The sequence below is a fragment of the Marmota monax genome, unplaced genomic scaffold, assembly GCF_021218885.2.
Source record: "Marmota monax isolate L192 unplaced genomic scaffold, Marmota_monax_Labrador192_F-V1.1 WCK01_AAM20220418_F8-fsc00045, whole genome shotgun sequence".
Lineage (NCBI taxonomy): Eukaryota > Metazoa > Chordata > Mammalia > Rodentia > Sciuridae > Marmota > Marmota monax.
Window position 1 is genome coordinate 6,412,417 of NW_026692132.1, and position 20,120 is coordinate 6,432,536.

Sequence of the window (20,120 nt, forward strand, 5' to 3'; positions counted from 1 at the left end):
TCGCCTGGCATGTGCGGGACCCTGTGTTCAATCCTCAGCACCACATAAAAGTAAATGAATGGAATAAAGGTATTATGTCCAACCACAACTAAAAAAATAAATATTAAAAAAAGCAATTCTAAATGATATGTTGTTCTTCTCCTTAATTTCTGGAACTCTTACTTTTTACTGCTTTAATAGTGTGGGCTAATCTGATTAAATTCATTTATGTTATCATGCATAGTAAATATCCTCAGTGGTGGGTTCAATCACAACTTTACCTTGAGAATGTGCTCTCAATTAGAAAAGGGTCCAGGGTTGGCAAATTATGACCCACTGGCCAGGTGCTGTGGCATAGTTAGAGTAACTAAGAAAATTTTTACATTTTTTAAAGGTTTGTTTAAAAAAAGGAATATGTGGCCAGAAAGCTGAAAAGATTTATTATCTTGTCCTTTGTAGAAAAATCTTGCCAAACCCTGCAGTTGCACAGAGGACCTATCTCATGAAGTTGAGATTAGGATTTTACTAAGGAAAAAATCATTATGTCAGTATTTAATACCTTTGAAAAATTATTATAGATCACCACGTTAATTTTGGTACAGGTTAAGATGTATTCTATCTTTAAATTAGATTCCTTTTCAGTTTATTAAATTCCTATTATTACAAGACTATGAAAGACACTGGGTTTATGTAGTGAATAAAAAAGGGTCTCATTGTAGTTGCAAATTGCTTAGGGAGAAATGGTTTGAGCAATACTCCAAAGAAAAGATAAGGGTATGCATACAATTTTTTTTTCAGTACTGGGGATCAATCTCAGTGTCTTGCACATGCTAGGTAAGGACTCTGCCACAGAACTTCTTCCCCAGTCCTTAAAATTTTATATGTATTCACCGTTTTCTATAGATCTTCAGGCAGGATTGAACAGTGGATAGTTAGAAATGTGGGCCTAAACCTCAGGAGCAGAAGAGGAGAAATGAACAACCATCCAACAGCTACTCTATATGTTTCATTTTATTACATCAATCCTCAAAGTTAAAATGTTTTGCAGTTTCTACTTCGGGTAATACTCCAATGCCCATATTATTTTCATTAAATTAAATTGCTTCTTAAAGGGAAGTCAGAACTAAAGGAAAATAGGGAATGATTCACAAAAAGTCCGGGGAGGGCTGTCAGGGAGAGACTATGGAATAAAAGGTAAAGGTCAAACACAAAACCTGAGGGATTGCCTGTGTTTAATTATGGGTAAAAGGAGGAAAGGTAGTAGAGATCTCTGAAAAAAGTGATCCAAATGTATAAAGATAACTAAATGAGACTTCATGGAGACTTGGAAATTCAAAAGTTTTAAAAGCTCAGTACCTTCAAGTACAACACATACAGAGAAGTCACTTAATTTGGCCAATAGGAGAAACGGGGATATCTTACAGTGTCCTTCAATTTGGTAGCAACTCATCACATGTAAATTAATTGAAGCTAAATAAAAATTTAGAGATTCAAAATTCAGTACCTTACCTATCTGGCCACATTTGAAATGCTCAAAATCCAGATGTGGCTAGTGTCTACCACATTGGACAACTCAGGTTATAACAAATTTCCATCACTACAGAAATTTTGATTGGGATATGTTTGCAAAATATCAGAAGCAAGATTGAAATGGGGGAGATTGAACATGTTTACCTTCACACTAAAACTTGATTTGACCTCTCCAGCTTGCACTTGCCTTTTCCTCTTATGTTCTGGTCTCAATCTTCCTTTCCTGGACTATTGCAAGGCTGCTTGTCTGCCTCCCAACCTCTGTTCTTTTCTCCTTCTAACTTCCTTTTCTCAAAATAAATCATTTCTCCACTCAACAATACTTTCTTTTCAGTGCCACTTTCCCTGGCTACCTAGCCTTAACTTCTATTCACAGTCTGCTGTAGTGGAGCCCGGCTAGCCTACCGGATCACGCTACAGGAAGGCGGCTGAGTGTCTCAAAACTTGAACTCACAGCTCATATACAATGCTGAGAGAATGATTATGGTGCATTGTATCACATTTAACATTAGAATAGAAACGATTGCTGATCATTGCACTTTCCTGTCTTTTCTCACCTGTTGTCAACCCATTTTTTTTTTGGGGGGGGGTACCAGGGATTGATTCCAGGGATACATAACCATTGAGCTACATCTCCAGCCCCTTTTGTATTTTATTTTGACACAGGGTCTTGCTAAGTTGCTTAGGACCTCACTAAGTTGCTGAGGTTGGCTTTTTTTTTTTTTTTTTAAATATTTTTGTAGTTGTAGATGGATACTATACCCTTATTTATTTATTTTTATGTGTTGCTGAGATGAAACCCAGTGCCTCATAAGTGCTAGGCAAGTACTCCACCACTGAGCCACAACCCCAGCCCACTCCCCCACCTCCACCCCCACCCCCCACCCCCCCCAGCTTGGCTGGGGATCCTCCTGCCTCAGCCTCTGGAGCCGCTGGGATTACAGGTGTGGGCCCCGCTCAGGCCCATTTTTTTCTTTCCCTTTGCCGCTGTTGTGTCTCAGTTAAAATTCCGGTACATTTCTGTTTACCACTGCAACAACTGTCTTAATTCTAGTCTCTTCTTTCACTTTCCACAAGGAGATCTGGTCATACCATTCCACTTCTCTAAGCTTTCCTCCCTTAGGCAAACAGGATATAATATTGCTAAGTTTTCTAATAATTTAGGGACACCCCACCTTTCCTACCTTGACTTCTTTAACACATGTTTCTATTACTCTGTGGGTACTCACCATTCCCCTGGAGCTTTCATGCAATGTCACCCCCGCCCACGTGATGCCATCTTTCATACCCCAAGATCCTCTCAAACCTCTAATAAGATTCAGGACTAAAGTAGCACAAAGAGCCCAAGCTGAGGGAGGCTATTATTGATGGAGTAGAAGGACACGACCGTGTGACCTTGTCCTTTTGGGAAGGGACCCATAAAAATAAGCGGCACGTCCAACCACAACTATTCATCCGAAAAAGAACCAAATCTTCACTGTTAGGGTCAGCGGCTGACAAACAAAGACGTCTGGGTCAACGCTCCCTGGGGCTTTGGGAGCGAGGGGGATTGTGGGAGCGCTGTTCGCGCACCGCTGGCTCATGGGAAATGTAGTGCCGTGTTCTCCAACATGGCCGCGCCCAGGTACAGTGGTGTGCGAAGGCCTCTTACGGCTCTCTGGGGCTAGGTGGAAAAGCTGGCGAGGGAGAGAGCAGCAGAGTAGCGAGAACCCGGCTTGAGCAGAGGCGGAGGTGTGGGGCACTTCTTGCTGGCGGGCACGAAGGGCTGCATGTCTTCATTTTCTCTTGTCGGACTTTTTCGTTCTTTGTTAGGTCGCTGGCCTGGGGCTGAAAGCTCGAAAGAAGGAAGATCTAGGCGGCTCTCTGCTTGTAGTTTGTGGGCTGTACTGTGTCTGTGCGTTGGGTATCCACTTAAGGTTGAAGGTGCACGTGTTTGTGTTTGGTACGATTGCTCACGTGGTGCCTGTGTCACTCTGTTTTGGGGGCCGGGCAGGCACTTGTCACCTAGGGCATGTTAGTATGGCTCTTCTAGGGCTTTTCTGACCAGTGTCCACTCAGTGAAGCAGAGAGCTTGTTGATGGCCTGATTTCCCACGGAGCTGTCTTCCTATGCTTTTGTTTAGCAACCCCTGTGCCCCTTGCGTGTGGTGGTGTCACCCTGTGGTTTTGATCTATTTCATTGGACATTTATTGCTAGCCGAATGCCAGGCATCCAGTCTGTTCCCTTAAGTAGATGACAGCCTTCTGAGAGCCCAACACACAAACAGGTAATTATAATACAATGTGAGGACTCCAGGTATACACTGTGCTAATGAAAACGTTGAAGAAGGCCACCAAAATCAGAATTCTGGGGGAGGAGAGGTTTAGAGATGGCAATTTCTATTTAGTTATTTTTTGAAAAGTTTAATGAGTAGCTACTGGGTATTAGATCTTGTTTAGGTGTTGAGTGCTACATGGTGACAGACAAAATCCTTACCTTACAGAGTAGACATTCCATTAAGTTGTAGGAGAAAGAATAAACACAATAATGAACACACAGACATTTAGAAAGTACTTGAGTACTTCTAAGGTACTTTTGAGTATTCAAAGGGTTAAAAAGGGACGATATGATAAGTGATAGGGGAATTTTTCCTAGTTGTTTAAAATCTTTATTTTCAAATAGGAAATGCATTTGAATAGCTACTAAATTCAAGTCATGAAAGAGGAAAATTCTCATTTCTGGATTCATCTTACCATTTTCCATTCCTGGAGACAACCCATGTCACCAGTTTCTTGTGTGTTCTAAAGATTTACATGTATACTCTGTGTACCTGTGCTATCTTTAAAATCAGGCCTCATTTGATAGGAATTTAGGGTCTTTCTACTTATTGTTATTTAAAAATTTTTGTTGTTGTTGTAAATGGACACAATACCTTTATTTTGTTTATTTTTTGTGGTCCTGAGGATAGAACCCAGTGCCTCACATATGTAGGGAAAGAGCTCTACCAATGAGCTACAACCCCAGGCCCTACTCATTGTTATTAATGCAGGTCTACACAAGCACAGGAACATTTGTTTTGCCTCTACTACTTTGTTCAAAATAAGTTCTGTATTGTTTAAGAAGGGCATGGACATAGATACTACAATTGCCACTTGGGGTGGTATTCAGTAGGGTATATTGAGGGTTAAACTACCTAGCAAGCAAGTTGCAAAGCATGCATATTCTTTAGGCTCTTTTATCTTACAGAGAATATCCTCAGGCTGGGGAGGCTCAACTGGGCCCAGCATGGCTAGAATCCTACTAAATAGTGACTTTACTCCTATAATATGCCAAGGTGCAACCGAGAATCTGTGCAATAATGGAAAACTCCCTGGCTAGGGAAGTGGCCTTGATGAAAAGGAGGTACCTTTATGCTTCAACAGCTGACATCCTGTTATTGTTGAATTGACAGGTCTGCTGGGCCATTGCATTGCCAAGCCACAGGAATGGAAGTGGGGGACCAGCTTCAAAGGCTATCTGGATTTGTCTTTCTTTACATGCAAAAATACAGCATGATTGAGGGAGGGAGAAAATAGAAGGGATGACCAAAATGTGGTATGAGGCTCCATCTGCTGGTGTTGGACTCTTAGTGGCAAACTTAAAAAAAAAAAAAAATGTATTCAGCATCTTTTCTTTTTCATTTCTTCCATTCTTAGCTTATGTGAAACATCAAGAAAAAAATTTGTAGTATACTCACTATTTGTTTTCCATGACATACTACAAAGTTGCTCTTAGAAAGATGGAGAATTTAGAATGGAATGACTATAAAATAGTCTTTTGAAAGCCCTCTACTGTTCTTTGTTTTGTTAAACCATTCTGATATGGCTCGAAAGAAAATTAACAGTAATGTAGTAACAGATAAATTTAATCCTAAAAAAGTTGTGAGAGGCACTACTATTATTATCCTTATTCATATTTACGGAAACTGAAGCACAGGTATATGTAACTAATTCAGTCAGGATCATTCAGCTAGTTGGACTCCTAAACACTGCACTGAAGAAGGGTCTAGGGTAACTAGGGAAAATATGACTTAATTCCTCAAAGAGCTCATAGTCTAGTGGAAGGGGACAGATATTAGAACAAATAATTTGAGCAATGTTACAAATATCCAGTCATTTATTCTCTTCCTCTCTAATGATTACTCCTCAGGTTGTCTAACCTTAGTGGTCTTCTTAGGAGCTACTTAGTATTGTCAACTGCTATGCAGACATTGAGACTGTTTCTCACCAATGCCTTAAACATATCATATCCTAAATCTGACTCATTACTTTCCTCCTCAAGTGGCCCTTCCCAACCTTCCTCTTGACTTTGCAGTTTTGAAATGATATCACTAGTCTCTCAATCACTCAGTCTGTGTCCTATTAGTATGCGATCTTTTATTCCTTTCTTCCTCACATCTGAGTGGCAATCAAGGTGTACTGATTCTACCTGAAAAGATTTTTACCCTTCCTCTTTCCCCTCTCCTCATTTCCTTTCTTTCTGTACCTCCATTGTAGACCAGGCCAACATTTCTACTTGCCAAGCTGGGTTATTACATATTTTCTCATCTCTCGTCTCCCTAGTATGCTGTCTAACCAGCCTGTCTTACTGGTTTTCCTTCCTATCACACGTGCCCTGTGTACTAGGAAGCTGGAGAGCTGACATTTCAACAAACTTGGTGTTTTTTTTATTGTATATTTAAAGACTAGTAATGAGAGTTTCTACTGTTAGCCATTTTTAAATATAATTTTACTAACCCCCAAATTTTGAAGTGTGCAGAGCGGAACTAGAGGGTCAGCAAACATCTCTGCTCAAAAAACATTATGCCTATATCACACTGTCTTTGCCAGACATACTCTTTTCTGTTTTAGTTTCTGTTCTTTACCACCTCACTAAATATTTTCTTCTTCATATGACTCTATAATGTTCTTATCCTCCAGTACTGAGAATGGAACCCTTTCTGGTTTGAAGTTTTCCCAACTTCAGTTAACACTGATCTTATGTTTTTGGATCTAATTCATGTCACACTTAAGGACTGTACCATTAGCACTTACAGATGTGTCATATGATTTCATTGTTTAGTATTTGCCTTGTCAAACTTAAACTTTTTGAAAGCACATGGTATGTATTATAGTTGTATGCTGCAGGGTGACACTATAATAGGAATATGTGTATTCGTACATTTAATATTTATACCTTCAACAGTATTCACTGGGCACCTACTGTGTGTTGGCATTCCTGCTCTCTTGGGGTTTACATCATGATGGGGGAGTTAAGCTAACGGGTGAATCATCAATTATGTTAAATTCTGTGAACAAAATAAAATTGGCTATTGTGATAAAGCATGGTGTAGGGTGCTGATTTTGAATGATTATAAAAGCCTCTTTGGGTGTACTTAATAACTCCCAAATTTGATGATTGATGCGTTTGATGATTGATGTATTTCAACAAAATGAATAGTTTTATGGGGTTCTTATTTCTATTATTTAAAATTATAGCTATAAAATATATAAGATGTACAGCTTTTAAAATAGTAGTACAAACACCTGTACCTGTTTTCTGGCTTGAGAAATACCTATGATGCTTCCATGTGACACTCTCATCAGTTTTCTTTCCCTTTCCCACAGATATAACCTCTCTCCTAAATTTTGTGTTTATCAGTTTATTGCTTTTATTTTAACTTTGTTATATATATTTAATATCTAAACAGTAATGGCTTGCTTTTGGATTTTGAACTTTATTATAAGTAGAATTGTATTTATTTTATGTTCTTCTGTGAATTTTTTGTATGGTTCTTCCCTCTATTGCTCCTCTTACCCCTCTTCTTCCTCCTCCTCCTCCATGTCTTACATTGTGATAGTGGAATTTATCTATGCCAGTGTTATATAGGACTTTATAGTAATGGCATTCATCACCTATGGGTAGAACTGTGTGCTTAATGGACTAAAGCATTGAAACATTTCTTAGAACCCTCAGAAATGTTATTAGATGTTCCTATCTTGCTACCTTCTTAGATATTCCTTTATTTCCCATGTCTGTTTGTTCTCATTTCTTTGGATTGGTGAAAGGTAAATAAAGAATTTTTAAAAAATTGTCATGTAAATATTTTTATAAATTATAGGACATGAATAACATTATTATAATTGTTCCTTTAGGGAATCTTAAGGTTGACATTTTTTACTACTTTTTTTTAATAGTGTTGCTATGGACACCAACCATCAAAGTAATATCAAACTCAGTAAAACTGAGAAGAAATTCTTAAGGAAACAGATTAAAGCCAGGAATACTTTGCTGAGACATGAAGGCATCGAGGCAGTATCCTATGCCACTCAGGTGATCTAAAATATTATTATTATTTGAATGTACATATATTGGTATGTAAATATGTTTTATTTATATTGTTAATTGCTCAAGATTGTAGTTGTGTGTTATCTCCACATTAAATATACATATGATAGGGCCTAACTTTATATTTTGGGCCATAGCATAACCCAAAAGGTTTGCTAATCAGTAACTATTCTTTGCACTAGAATAAGTTGTGGGTTTATATTAATGATAACAATATACAAGTCTTTTCAGTTGATAAAACAAACATATTCATTATCATATTTAATTTCCTAAAAGTCCTTATGAAATAGCTGAGAAAACTATAAAGTTTTGAGAGATTATGATATATCCATTGATGTAAACTAGTAAGTGGTTGATCTTGTAAGCCAGATCTTCTGTATCCTAATACAATCTTTCTTCTGTTCTCAACCTTACCTGTGTTATATTTTGATAATATACAGTAAATCTTTTTTCATTTACTAGACCTTATTTATAAAACTTTTTCATTATTTGCCTACATAATGAAGCTTCCATAAAAACCTAAAAGGACAGAGTTCAGAGGAATTTCTGGATAGTGGAACAGGTAGTGGTTCCTGGAGGGTGATGTAGCAGAGAGGGAATGATTCTCTCTTCCCTTTCCACAACTTTACCCTGTGTATATTTTCCATCTGTCTGTTCATCTCTGTCCTTTGTAGTACTCTTTATAATAAGTGGGTGCATGTAAGTAGAGTGTTTGCCTGAGCTCTGTGGGCTTCTCTAATAAAGTAATTGAACCTGAGGAGGGAGTCCTGGGAACCGTTTACAACCATACTGTCAGAAAGATGGGAGACAACATACTGTTTGCTGTGGCATCTGAACTTGAAGGCAATCTTGTGGGACTGACTTCTCGACCTGTGGGATCTGATAGTGTCAGAAGTAAACAGAATTAGAGGACACTTTAACTAGTTTCTCCTGGAGAATCTGCTGCAAAATATACTGGTTGCTGCTGGGGAGAAATCCTCACAGTTTTTGATGGCTAGAAATCATAGAAATATTTTCTATTGGGTTGTATTGCATGTGTGGGAATAGGAAAAAACCAAAATTTAACCCACTCTGTCTCTCAGAGTTAGGGATATGGAAATGTTTTTGTGATTATATGTGACTATATATAAGCAAATTATTTTGGCATTTTAATCAAAAGACAATGCTCATTGACTGAGGTCCAGGGCAAATAAATTGCCATCTGAAAATAAATTTTCTGTCCTTTAATATAGTATTGTAGTACTGGATTTGTTTACTATGTATATGTGTATACTTGTATGCATATAAAGTATTGGATACTCTATGACAAAATAGTTTCACTTTTCTTCTTATCCAATTAATGGTAATTCTTTCACATCCTTTTTAAGCAAGGTTATAGATAACTTTCATTTTGTATAACAAAACTAATACCTAATCTTAAACTTGGAATAAATTAGGGGGTCATCAAACAATTGTCCTAAGAGCAAATCAGGCTTATGAGTTAAGAATGGATTTTACATTTTATGGGCTTGTTAAAAAATAAAACCAGGGGGCTGGAGTTGTGGCTCAGTAGTAGAGTACTCAGCTAGCATGTGTGAGGCACTGGGTTCAGTCCTCAGCACCACATAAAAAAATAAACAAAATAAAGGTATTGTGTCCATCTACAACCAAAAAATAAATAAATAAATAAATAAAGCCAGGACTATATTACAGAAACTTATGTGGCTTTCAAACTCTTAAAATATTTATTATCTGAGTCTCTTTAGAATTTTACCAACACCTGGTATAAAATGATAAAGTGAATGAGAGGAGACCATTCATGGTTTACTTTTGTTATACTGTAACATTTTTAGAAATCATAGGTCATAAATCGAGCTCTTAATATTGTGTAGAATGGTTTTTAAGTATAGAGATATAAGGACACAAGGCTATAAACATCAGAATGAAGATAGGAGGACTCTCCAACCCAAAACCTCTTGAATAAAGCTTAGTGTAGGACTATAGATGACAAGAAGCACAAAACTTACAAAGGAAACAATTTTAACTGCAAATTGACTAAATTACTTAGACTAATTAATTTCCTTAGGGAAATGTTCATATTTTATGCTCAATAGAACCTATAATTGATTTTTCTTTGAGCTAATACCATTACTTTTAGTTTTTAGTAACCATTTTATAATAGTTGTATTAAAAGTGTGGATTCTGTAAAACTAGCAGAAATAGGTTTGGAACCAGCTCCTCCTAATCACCACCTTAATCTAATTGTTCTGATTTTCAGTTTCTTCCTCTAAAAGGCTCATATTACTCAAATAAATATACTTCTTGTAAAGATTATGTTAATCAGGATTAGGTAGATAACAAGAATATAGAACGTTCATTCTCTGGAAAAAAGCAAGTATCATAAAACTGCTTGTTTCTTCCCATTCTTCCTCTTTTCTTCCCTTTAATTATGCTAAATTTGTTTTTAAATGATAAAAAGTCATTTTTAATTTGCATTTATAGTTATTAAGAAATGAATATTTTACAGAAATTGGCTATTTAAAAACAAATGTTTAAAAAAATAAAAAATAAATAAAATAAAAACAAATGTTATTTACAACATAGGAATTCTTTTTATTCTTCAGATATTTAGTAAATTGGTTTACATACTTTGAATGAAATTAACAAGTAATTACCACAAAAAATTTCTTTTTAATTACATCTTTGTTGAAAATTATTTTAAAATAACTTTATTTTAAAACAAACAAGTTGATATCAATTGATCATGTTTCTTTCTTTTTTTTTTTTAAAGAGCCTGGTTGTTGCCAATGGTGGTTTGGGTAATAGTGTGAGTAGGAAGCAACTGCTCCCAGTTTTAGAGAAATGTGGACTTGTGGAAGCTCTCTTAATGCCACCTAACAAGCCCTATTCATTTGTAAGATACACAACTACAGAAGAATCCAGAAAAGCCTATGTTACCCTCAATGGAAAAGAAATAGTGGATGATTTAGGACAAAAGATTATTCTGTACTTGAATTTTGTGGAAAAAGGTATTATCATAAAGGTATTATATAGTTATTTTTTAAATAATGGTTCTTGCCTTTGTAAGTTTTCTTTTTTAAAAAAAAATATTTAACATCAATAAAATTTAAGGTTATCCTGTATTCATGTTTAACTATGCAAGAGTACAATAGGAATTGATTTTGTGATTTTAGTGTTGCTGCAGTGAGAAAACATATTTCATGCTAAAAGACAATGCTTTTCATCCTGTTTGTAATTATTACTTTAATCATGATAATCATAATCATTCCAAGTAATGTATACTTGTGTATATACTTACATATTATATTTACATATAATCATATGACATAATTATCATCTTATAAGTTATTTTTTATTTCAAATTTTTTCTTTTTTATTTGTTTTAATTAGTTATACATGACAGTAGAATGCATTATGATACACCATCTGGGAAGCTTTTGTGAGTTTTCTTTTCATGGGCATAAGTTGGATGGGAGTTCAGTTACTGTGAAACAAAAGGCCATTGGTAAAGTAGTCCTCTGACATATATTCTTTAAGCACCTATTTGTGCCAGACTTGGGGCTAGTAGTTAAAGGATATAGTGGTGAATAATACATGGTCTGCCCTTCAGGAGGTCTCACTAACTAATGATTAATTAATTAATTTGTTTATTCATTATAGTACTGGGAAATAAACCCAGTGCCTAGCAAGTGCTAGCCAAACACTCTATCCTTGATCTACATCCCCGGCCCTTTTTGTTTTATTTTGAGACACAGCCTTATTTAGTTACCCAGGCTGGCCTTGAACTTGCAATCCTCCTGCCTCAGCCTCCTAAGTAGCTGGGATTACAGATGTGTGCCACTACAGCCAGCAAACAATACATTTATTATGCCTGTTACTTAATTTAGAACTTTGCTACCTAATTTTACTTTTCAGAGTTTAATATTGAGGATTCAGATCAGTTTATTTCACAGTATGTACCCGGAAGCTTTGAATTAATCACTTAAGAATCAACTGTGATCCAAGTGATATATGTCAATCTTCATCTTTTTTGAAGAGCGAGCAGAAATCCCCAAAACTTTATAGGGTGTTATTCAATGGACTTTCTGTGTTTGTGAATACTTTCATTTCTGTGCTGTCCATACAATAGTTGTGGATAGTGCAATAGAGGAACTGAATAATTTAAGTAATAGCTTTATAGACTTATTTGTACAATTGCTATAGGGAGTGTTACACCTTTTTACCTCTACCCATAGATATGAGATGTATTGAGATGAACTGTAATTCAGATATCTAATTTTATATCCATGTTTTATTTATTTAGCAATAAAAGAGATGTTTAGATATCCTGAGGGTAGGTAACTGGATAAAATATGATCAAATTTATGTTTTTGTAAAATGAGACTTAAAGGAAAACTTTTAAAGACTCTTTTTAAATATATATGTAGAAATTATACTTCTCGGTGTCCCTGTGTTTAATTTTAAATCTGACTTAGGCTTCACAGATTTTAAAAACTAGATTATTCTTGTACTTTGTTTCTGATCAGTTTTTGAAAACTGAATGGTGAAGGAGTAGCTAGTAATCAGGAAGTATTGTCCTTAGATTGCCTCCTCTGCCTCACTCCATTTAGTATATAGGACGTTCAGAAAGGAATTGTACAAAGTGAGCTTGGAGTATTCTTTATATGAAATCCTTCATTAGCATTATATCCAGGTATACTTCTAAGACTGTAGCAATCACATTTATAACCTTGGAAATAATTTTTAATTGAAATAAGAATTTTTTATTATTTATTTATTTTTTATTTATTTGGTATCAGGGATTGAACCCGGGGGCACTTAACCACTGAGCCATATCCCTAACCCTTTTTATATTTTATTTAGAGATAGGATCTTGCTAAGTTGCTTAGGACCTCACTAAGTTGCTGAGGCTGGCTTTGAACTTTTGATCCTCCTGCCTTAGCCTCTTGAGCCATTGAGATTATAGGCATGTGACAATGTGCCTGGTTACAAAAGTTTTGATACTTTTTTTATATCTCCTGAAGAGCAAATATAAGAGCTTAATTTTAATTTTTTTTTGCAAAATTATTGTCACACAATAGAATACAGGAGATATTTTTAATTTTTTTTGTAAACAGGAGGATGTTTAGGAAACTAAATATAACTTAATTGTACTATGAATTATCTGTCTTTAAGGAATTCTTCCCAAAGCTTTTCTTAACAAAATTTGAATAAATAATATAATTTCTGGCATATAGTAGGCACTTGGTCTATACTTATCAAGTGATTTACTATTTATATTTACAAAGTGCTATTAACAAAATCTAGTGGGTACTTATTATTTTTGTAAATTTTTATATTAAATAATTCTAAGATAGATTTGCCTAGCTGAAAATCTTTAGAAATCATTTCTGTAATGCGAACAATTGGATCCATAATAGTAGATATTAATATATGTATTCCCTTAATCTGGTAGAAAATTTTTTCACTTTCCTTCTGTACCTATCTAAAACTTTGAAGGACATAGAAACTTAAATTTATTTTAATATGTATTAAATAATTCTTCTTACGTGATTTTTAAATTTCTTTAGAAAGCTCTTTGCTAGTTTACATTTTTCTATTACTTGACCACATCTAGTATGAAGAGATTGAAGAGTAAAAATGGGCAATTAAATTCTTGAATTAATATTCAAAGCTAATCTTGACCTTGTTGTAGAGTTATATACTGTGAATATTTTGAGAAACTTTGTCTTTTAGTGATGATTAAAAAGTGAATTATGATCAAGCAGTATACTTAGTACTGTTCTATTTGCTGAAGGGAATTGGGTGAATAAAATATGCCATAATTTTGATCTTGGTCCTTGTTTTTGTAATTTCTTTTTTTTGGGGGGGATGGGGGGCTTGTGGAACTAGGGATTAAACTCATAGGAACTCGACCACCGAGCCACATCTCCAGCCCTATTTTGTATTTTATTTAGAGGGTTTCACTGAGTTGCTTAGTGCCTCACTTTTGCTGAGGCTGGCTTTGAACTTGTGATCCTCCTGTCTCAGCCTGATCCATTGGGATTACAGGCATGCGCTACCAAGCCTACCTATAATTTCAATATGTTGTGTGCCTTTTAGCATTCTTATTTATAAAAATGTGAATTTTCTGAGTTGATAAATGACTATTGGGCAGAATTATCTGTATATAAAATTTTTCTGTTTTATATGTAACTATTTTAATTTGATTTCCCCTAGCACAATGGAAGGAGATGGGGCTTCAACCTTTACCTCCAGGCCTCATGGTAGTAGAAGAAATTATTTCGTCTGAGGATGAGAAAATGCTTTTGGAAAGTTTTATTTGGACAGAAGATACAGACAATCAAAATTGTAAATAAAACTTTCCGAATATCATGTTTAAAAGTTCTGCAAAATGTTCTGTCACTACTCTTCCTTCCCTCCCTGCTTTGGTTTATTAAAACTTCAATATTTCCTCAAGTTCATTGAGAGTAGCTTGTATCCAGTGTTAGGCAAGTCATACCAATAATTCTTAGGAACATTAATAGTAGATAACATTTATATAGCTATCAATTTTAAACTCCAAACTGATGAATATTTATTAGTTAGCATTTATACAGCTAACATTTTAAGTCTTTTCACATATATTATCTTATTTGCTCCTTTCTACCCTAAGGCAGATTTCCTCTGAGGAATCAGCAATGCAGTACCATACCACTGTAGTGTAGCCAAAGCCTCCTGGTGTTATTTGCAAATTAGAGTTACTCTGACTTTCCAGATCGTTAGCAGTCTTGTGAGTGGCAGTGTGCATGTTTATGTCTTTCACAGTGATTAGGTGAATCTCTTTATGTGTTTGTTACAGTTTTAGACTTGAAAGAACAGTGGATATGAAAAGAATAGTTAATGTTATCAAATACAGTAATTTAGCAGTCAACCGAAGTTATCATTCTAAACAAATCCATACTCATAATGTTGACTTAAATATATGAAGGATTGCTTTTTTTTTCTCCTAAATAGTTTTCTTTCTTTTCTTCATACAGTTCAGAAATCCTTAAAACACAGAAGAGTAAAGCATTTTGGTTATGAATTCCACTATGAGAACAATAATGTAGATAAAGATAAGCCATTACCGGGGGGTAAGTAATTGTTAATAATAAATATGAGTTTAGAAAAAAAGACTTGTATATTTGAAGTTTGTCATAGCTTAAAGTGTATGTTTTATTTGTAGGTAAACTTTTGACGTATTTATTAAAGCCTTTTAATTAGATAAATGGTATTATTTTTATATTTTTAGCTTCTTACTGTATTTCTTATTGGTATATTATAATTATACATTATAGTGGGATTCATTATGCCATATTCATATGTGTATACAACAGTTTGATCAATCTTATTCCCCAGAACTTTCCTATTCCCTTCCCTTCTCCCTCATCCATTTGCTCTACTCTACTGATTTCCCTTCTATGATTATTATTATATATACACGTATATATATTTTAAACATTTATTTTTTAGTTACAGGAGGACATAATACCTTTATTTTATTTTATGTGGTGCTGAGGATTGAACCCAGTGCCTCATGCATGCTAGGCGAGCACTCTTCCTCTGAGCCACAACCCCAGCCTTATTATTATATTTTAAAAATAAGTGTATTATAATTATGTATATAGGCAGGATTTATTGTGGTATATTTGTACATGGACACAATGGTAATATTTTGTTGTAAAAAAATTTGAACATACAAATAAAACTAAAACTACTTTTCTCATACTTCTTTCTTTTAAGAAGTTTGTGATATTACAAGTTTAGCATGTATTCTTCTAATCCTTTAAAAGATAAGTGTACATCCAAATATATACCTACTAAAATATGTAGTTTAATATATGTAGTATTATATTGTATAAATTGTATATTCATATTTTACATGCATCCCTCCAACATGTTCATTTTCCTTCGTGATATATCTTAAATATCTTATGTAGTTTTTCATTTTACTGAAAGTTCCATAATAGCTTATTCAGTTAGTTTTCTATTGATAAGCATTTAGCATATAGTGCTATAGTGAATATCTTTGTGTGTGCTTCCTTAAGTACAATGTAAACGTGTTCTCAAGAGAGACTGCCAAGAAATAGAATTATTGAGTAAACATTAATGCTCGTTTGACATTGTTACAAGATACAAATTGTTCCTCAAAACAGCTGTGCCAACATATTCTCCCCAAGTGTGCACCATTTTCCTTTCACACTTTCTTACATGTGATGTTATAAAACTTTAAAATTTTTAATTTCCTAATTAGTAATGAGGTTAAGCATTAGTATATCCTTTTTTATGAATATTTTTCATATTCCTTACCAGTTTTTTAATATGGTTTGCTTTTATGTCCTTGATATTATTTAAGGCTTTTCATTCATTGTGAAATAACATTTATGACTCCCATGAACTAACACTTATGACTCCTATGATTCCTATCACTTTGAAAAATGTGGTATTTTAAAGACAATAATTTAAAAATATATAAAATAAATATAATACTTAACATAACAAAAAAGAAAACGAACAGGTTAATTTCTAATATATAATGTACAGGTTGATTATTCCTAATTAGAAAATCCAAAATTCTCCAAAATCTGAAAAGTTTTGAATACTGATGTGATGCCATATGCATTACCCATATGAGTTCATGTGACAGGTTAGTCAAAACGTAGGCGCTGGGCACGTGGTGCATGCCTGTAATCCCAGAGGTTCAGGAGGCTGAGGCAGGAGGATCACGGGTTCAAAACCAGCCTCAGCAACTTAGCGAAGCCCTAAGGAACTCAGCAAGACCCTGTCTCTAAAAAAGAAAAAATGTGTGTGTGTGTGTGTATGTGTGTGTAAAGGCTGGGGTTATGGCTCAGTGGTTAAGCATCTCTGGCTTCAATTCCCAGTACCAACAAAACAAAACAAAACAAAAACCCAAAACTCCAAACAAACAGAAAAACTACTTAGGCAAACTAAAAATATTATATGAAATTACCTTCAGACTATGTAAATAAGATGCATATATGAAACTTGAGTGAATTTTGTTTAAATTTAGGTCCATCTCTGAAATATCTGTTGTGTATTATATGCAAATATTCCAAAATCTGAAAAAATTCCAGAATCTGAAACATTTCTAGTACCAAACATTGTAGATAAGGAATAATCAATACATACTAAGTTTTATTATTTTGTTATTATTTTATAAACTACCCAAATTGTTGTTAGTGAAATTATTCTTTTATTAATTTTATTTGATAAAATTAATGACATACATAGATTCTTAAGAGGTTTTGTTTGTAAGCTCATTGTTTTATTAATAGATCTGACTGCTACATTAAATCTGTTTGATTTATATCAGAGCGACTTTTTTATTCTTGGGTGAAACATGCAAAGTAATTATTTTAATATGTTTTGCCTTTATGATTGCTGATTTCAGGTCTTCCTGACATTTGTGATAGCATTTTGGAGAAATGGTTGAAGAAAGGTTACATTAAGCATAAACCTGATCAGTTGACTGTAAATCAGTATGAACCTGGGCATGGTAAGTATTTATTCTTTTAAAATACCAGTTATATATTTCAGAATTAAGAAGATTATATAACATTTTAAGATCAAAGGTATTTGATAGTTAGCTCAAACTCTTAACTTTGCTTATATTAAATATTTATGTTTATCTTAATTTCTTGCAAATCTACGCCTCAACCCCTTGAGGAACATTAGTCAAAAAGTCTTAAAAGACTGATATAAATTGATGTTAATGATTTTTTTTTGTTTTGCCTCTCAACATTTTATTTAGAGAAGGAGGTGACTGCTTAAAACAGAAATATTCTATAATGAAAGAACTGAATAATTTAAAGAAGGGAAGAAAGTTAATTGGTTGAATGCCACTTTCTCTATCTGAGAATATAGAAGACAATTCTAGGATGTCATGTTAGTGGAAAATCTTTAGGTCGTAGATTTTTTGCCTTTGTTAGCAACATCTTTATCTGATATTTGAAATAATCAAATAATTTTGAGGGTTTTATAAATGGCAATAGTTGATGTATTTTTTATTGCTTATTAACCTGTCTTTCTACTGGTTTGTAAACTTCTTGCAGACAGGGACTAGGTCTTGTTTTATATCTTTTCACTATTCTCTTAGTTTCTTTACTAAGAGGTACTCAATTAACAGATTGATAGATCAGTAGAGGAAGCCTTATCTTAATTATTAGATATGCTCAGTCTTCACACATGGCTATTGCCTTTATTCTCCAAGTACATGGGAATTCAGAATTCAAGGGAAGCAATGACACTTATTCATCTTTCACATCTTCCTCTTGGGCTGGGCTTGGATAAGTGTCCTAGTTAAGCACTGACTCCCAAGCCTTGATTGTAGAATTCTAATGGTACTTTATCATGAAGTTATTTTTAGTTTAGCTTTAAGTTTAATTTTGTTTAGTTACATTACCTTGTTTCCCTTTAACTAAAATTATAGTACCTTTTTGATAACCAATGTTTTCACCATAATTGCATGAGGCTGCATTTAGAATCATCTTAAATTTCCTACAAGGAAAAATGAAATGACATGTTATATTTTTTTATCTCAGGAATTCCTCCTCATATTGACACACATTCTGCTTTTGAGGATGAGATTGTTTCTCTCAGTTTGGGGTCAGAGGTAAATGTTCAAACATTTTTATTAGCTTTCAGCATGTGTTTTACTTTGGAACAATGTCTTTTTTATAAGATTATTCACATTCTTAATTAAAATGAATTAAGATTTTTAAATGATAAGTAAGGGCATCATTAGCACTTTATTTCTCATAGGACTAGGTATAATGGTATGCATCTGTAATCCCACTGACTCAGGAAGCTGAGGTGGGAGGATTGAAAGTTTGAGGCCAGACTCAGCAATTTAGTGAGATCCTGTCTCAAAATAAGAATTTAAAATGACTGGAGATGTAACTCAGTAGTAAAGTGTCTGTGGTTTTAATCCCTAGTACTGCATAAAAGTAAAACAAACAAACAAAAAATCTTAGAGAAAATGAAATTATCATATTCTCTCCCTTCAAATAGCCAATGTTTTACCATCCTTCTTATCAAATACTAAGAAAAATTTAATTTTTACATATTTCACTTTAGCAGTTAAATGAAATCCAGATTTCCCTTGGTAGGTTGGCCAACTTTGGACCTACTGATGCTGCATTGCCATCTAGTGGCAAAAGACCATACCTGCAGGCCTTAGAAAAAAGACAAAACTTTAGTATGTGTCTGGAATTTTGATAAACTTTTTTACATATGTTACGTGATTAAATCCTTTCCCAAACTCTGAGCAGTAACAGGGTCTTATACACATTTTTTCCTGATGAATAAGAGGCTTATGTTTATTCACAGTTTCTGTAGCTGAACTTTGTTGAACTGCTAAAGAAGATATCAAAACCATGACTTAAAATGATATACGCAATTGCAAGAATTTTAGAGAGAAAAAAAATTAGAATTTTAAATCTAGAATAATCTTTAAAATATGGGAGTATCTAACCTAACTAGACATTGCTTCAAAATCTGATCTTGTACCTGGTTGAGTTTTTGTTTTAGTTTTCTTATCTTCTTTTTTTTTTTTTTAAACCATAGTTTAGTGCCCATCACTAGGTCTTCAGTGCTTTCACAATCTTTGCCGAGCTCCTGTGATCATGCTGATACTGTGGTTAAAGAATTAAGGCTGTTTGTTTGATATGACAAAACCATCTTATCAGCTACACTTGTGGTTTCTTAATTTAGACTTTCAAAAATAATGAAGATGGGGAGAAAAAAGAAAGAGGTCTTCTCTGTGATTTATTTTTATTTTTGCCTCTTGTCTTTGCTTGTAGCTTTAGGAGATTGATTAAAAAAAAAATCTTTGTTTTTTCTTCCCAGCTGTGTAATCAGTTGAAAATGAGACCAAAGATGAATGGAAATTAGAGCATTAATTTTGCTACTAAGAAAGTGATAATAGGACATAACTGTAGATTTATGGCCAATTGGACTTGTAATACTTCTCCTCTGAATTAGAGAAACATACTGACCTTGTCACTGGCACCTATCTTCCCCATAGAGACAGAGGCTACACCTATAACAGGGATGTCAAAGAGCTATGTTAGATCCTACAAACCAGCTGGTTCTGAAAAGAGGAAAGGAATGAGCCGGTTGAGTCTGTCTGCAGACCAACTGGTCAGCCAAGAGGTTACTTCTTTTCTGGAGAGTTGTGAGTGAAGGGGCAGAGAAAGCTAGGAATGTGCTTTCTACTTTTCACT

At 34.3% G+C, this 20,120-nt stretch overlaps 1 protein-coding gene across 3 annotated transcripts in view; it reads left to right on the forward strand.

The window, feature by feature from the left end:
• Positions 1-3,058: 3,058 nt before the first annotated feature.
• Positions 3,059-20,120, forward strand: part of Alkbh8 (alkB homolog 8, tRNA methyltransferase) — a 51,259-nt gene continuing 34,197 nt past the window's right edge. The window contains exons 1-7 of one of the 3 annotated variants that reach the window (XM_046466404.2): positions 3,059-3,133; positions 7,704-7,839; positions 10,625-10,862; positions 14,074-14,205; positions 14,874-14,969; positions 17,288-17,392; positions 18,438-18,508. In XM_046466404.2, the coding sequence (XP_046322360.1) occupies positions 3,120-3,133; positions 7,704-7,839; positions 10,625-10,862; positions 14,074-14,205; positions 14,874-14,969; positions 17,288-17,392; positions 18,438-18,508 (792 nt within the window). In that variant the 5' untranslated portion in view covers positions 3,059-3,119. The other 2 variants (XM_046466412.2, XM_046466417.2) reach the window with 2 other exon arrangements.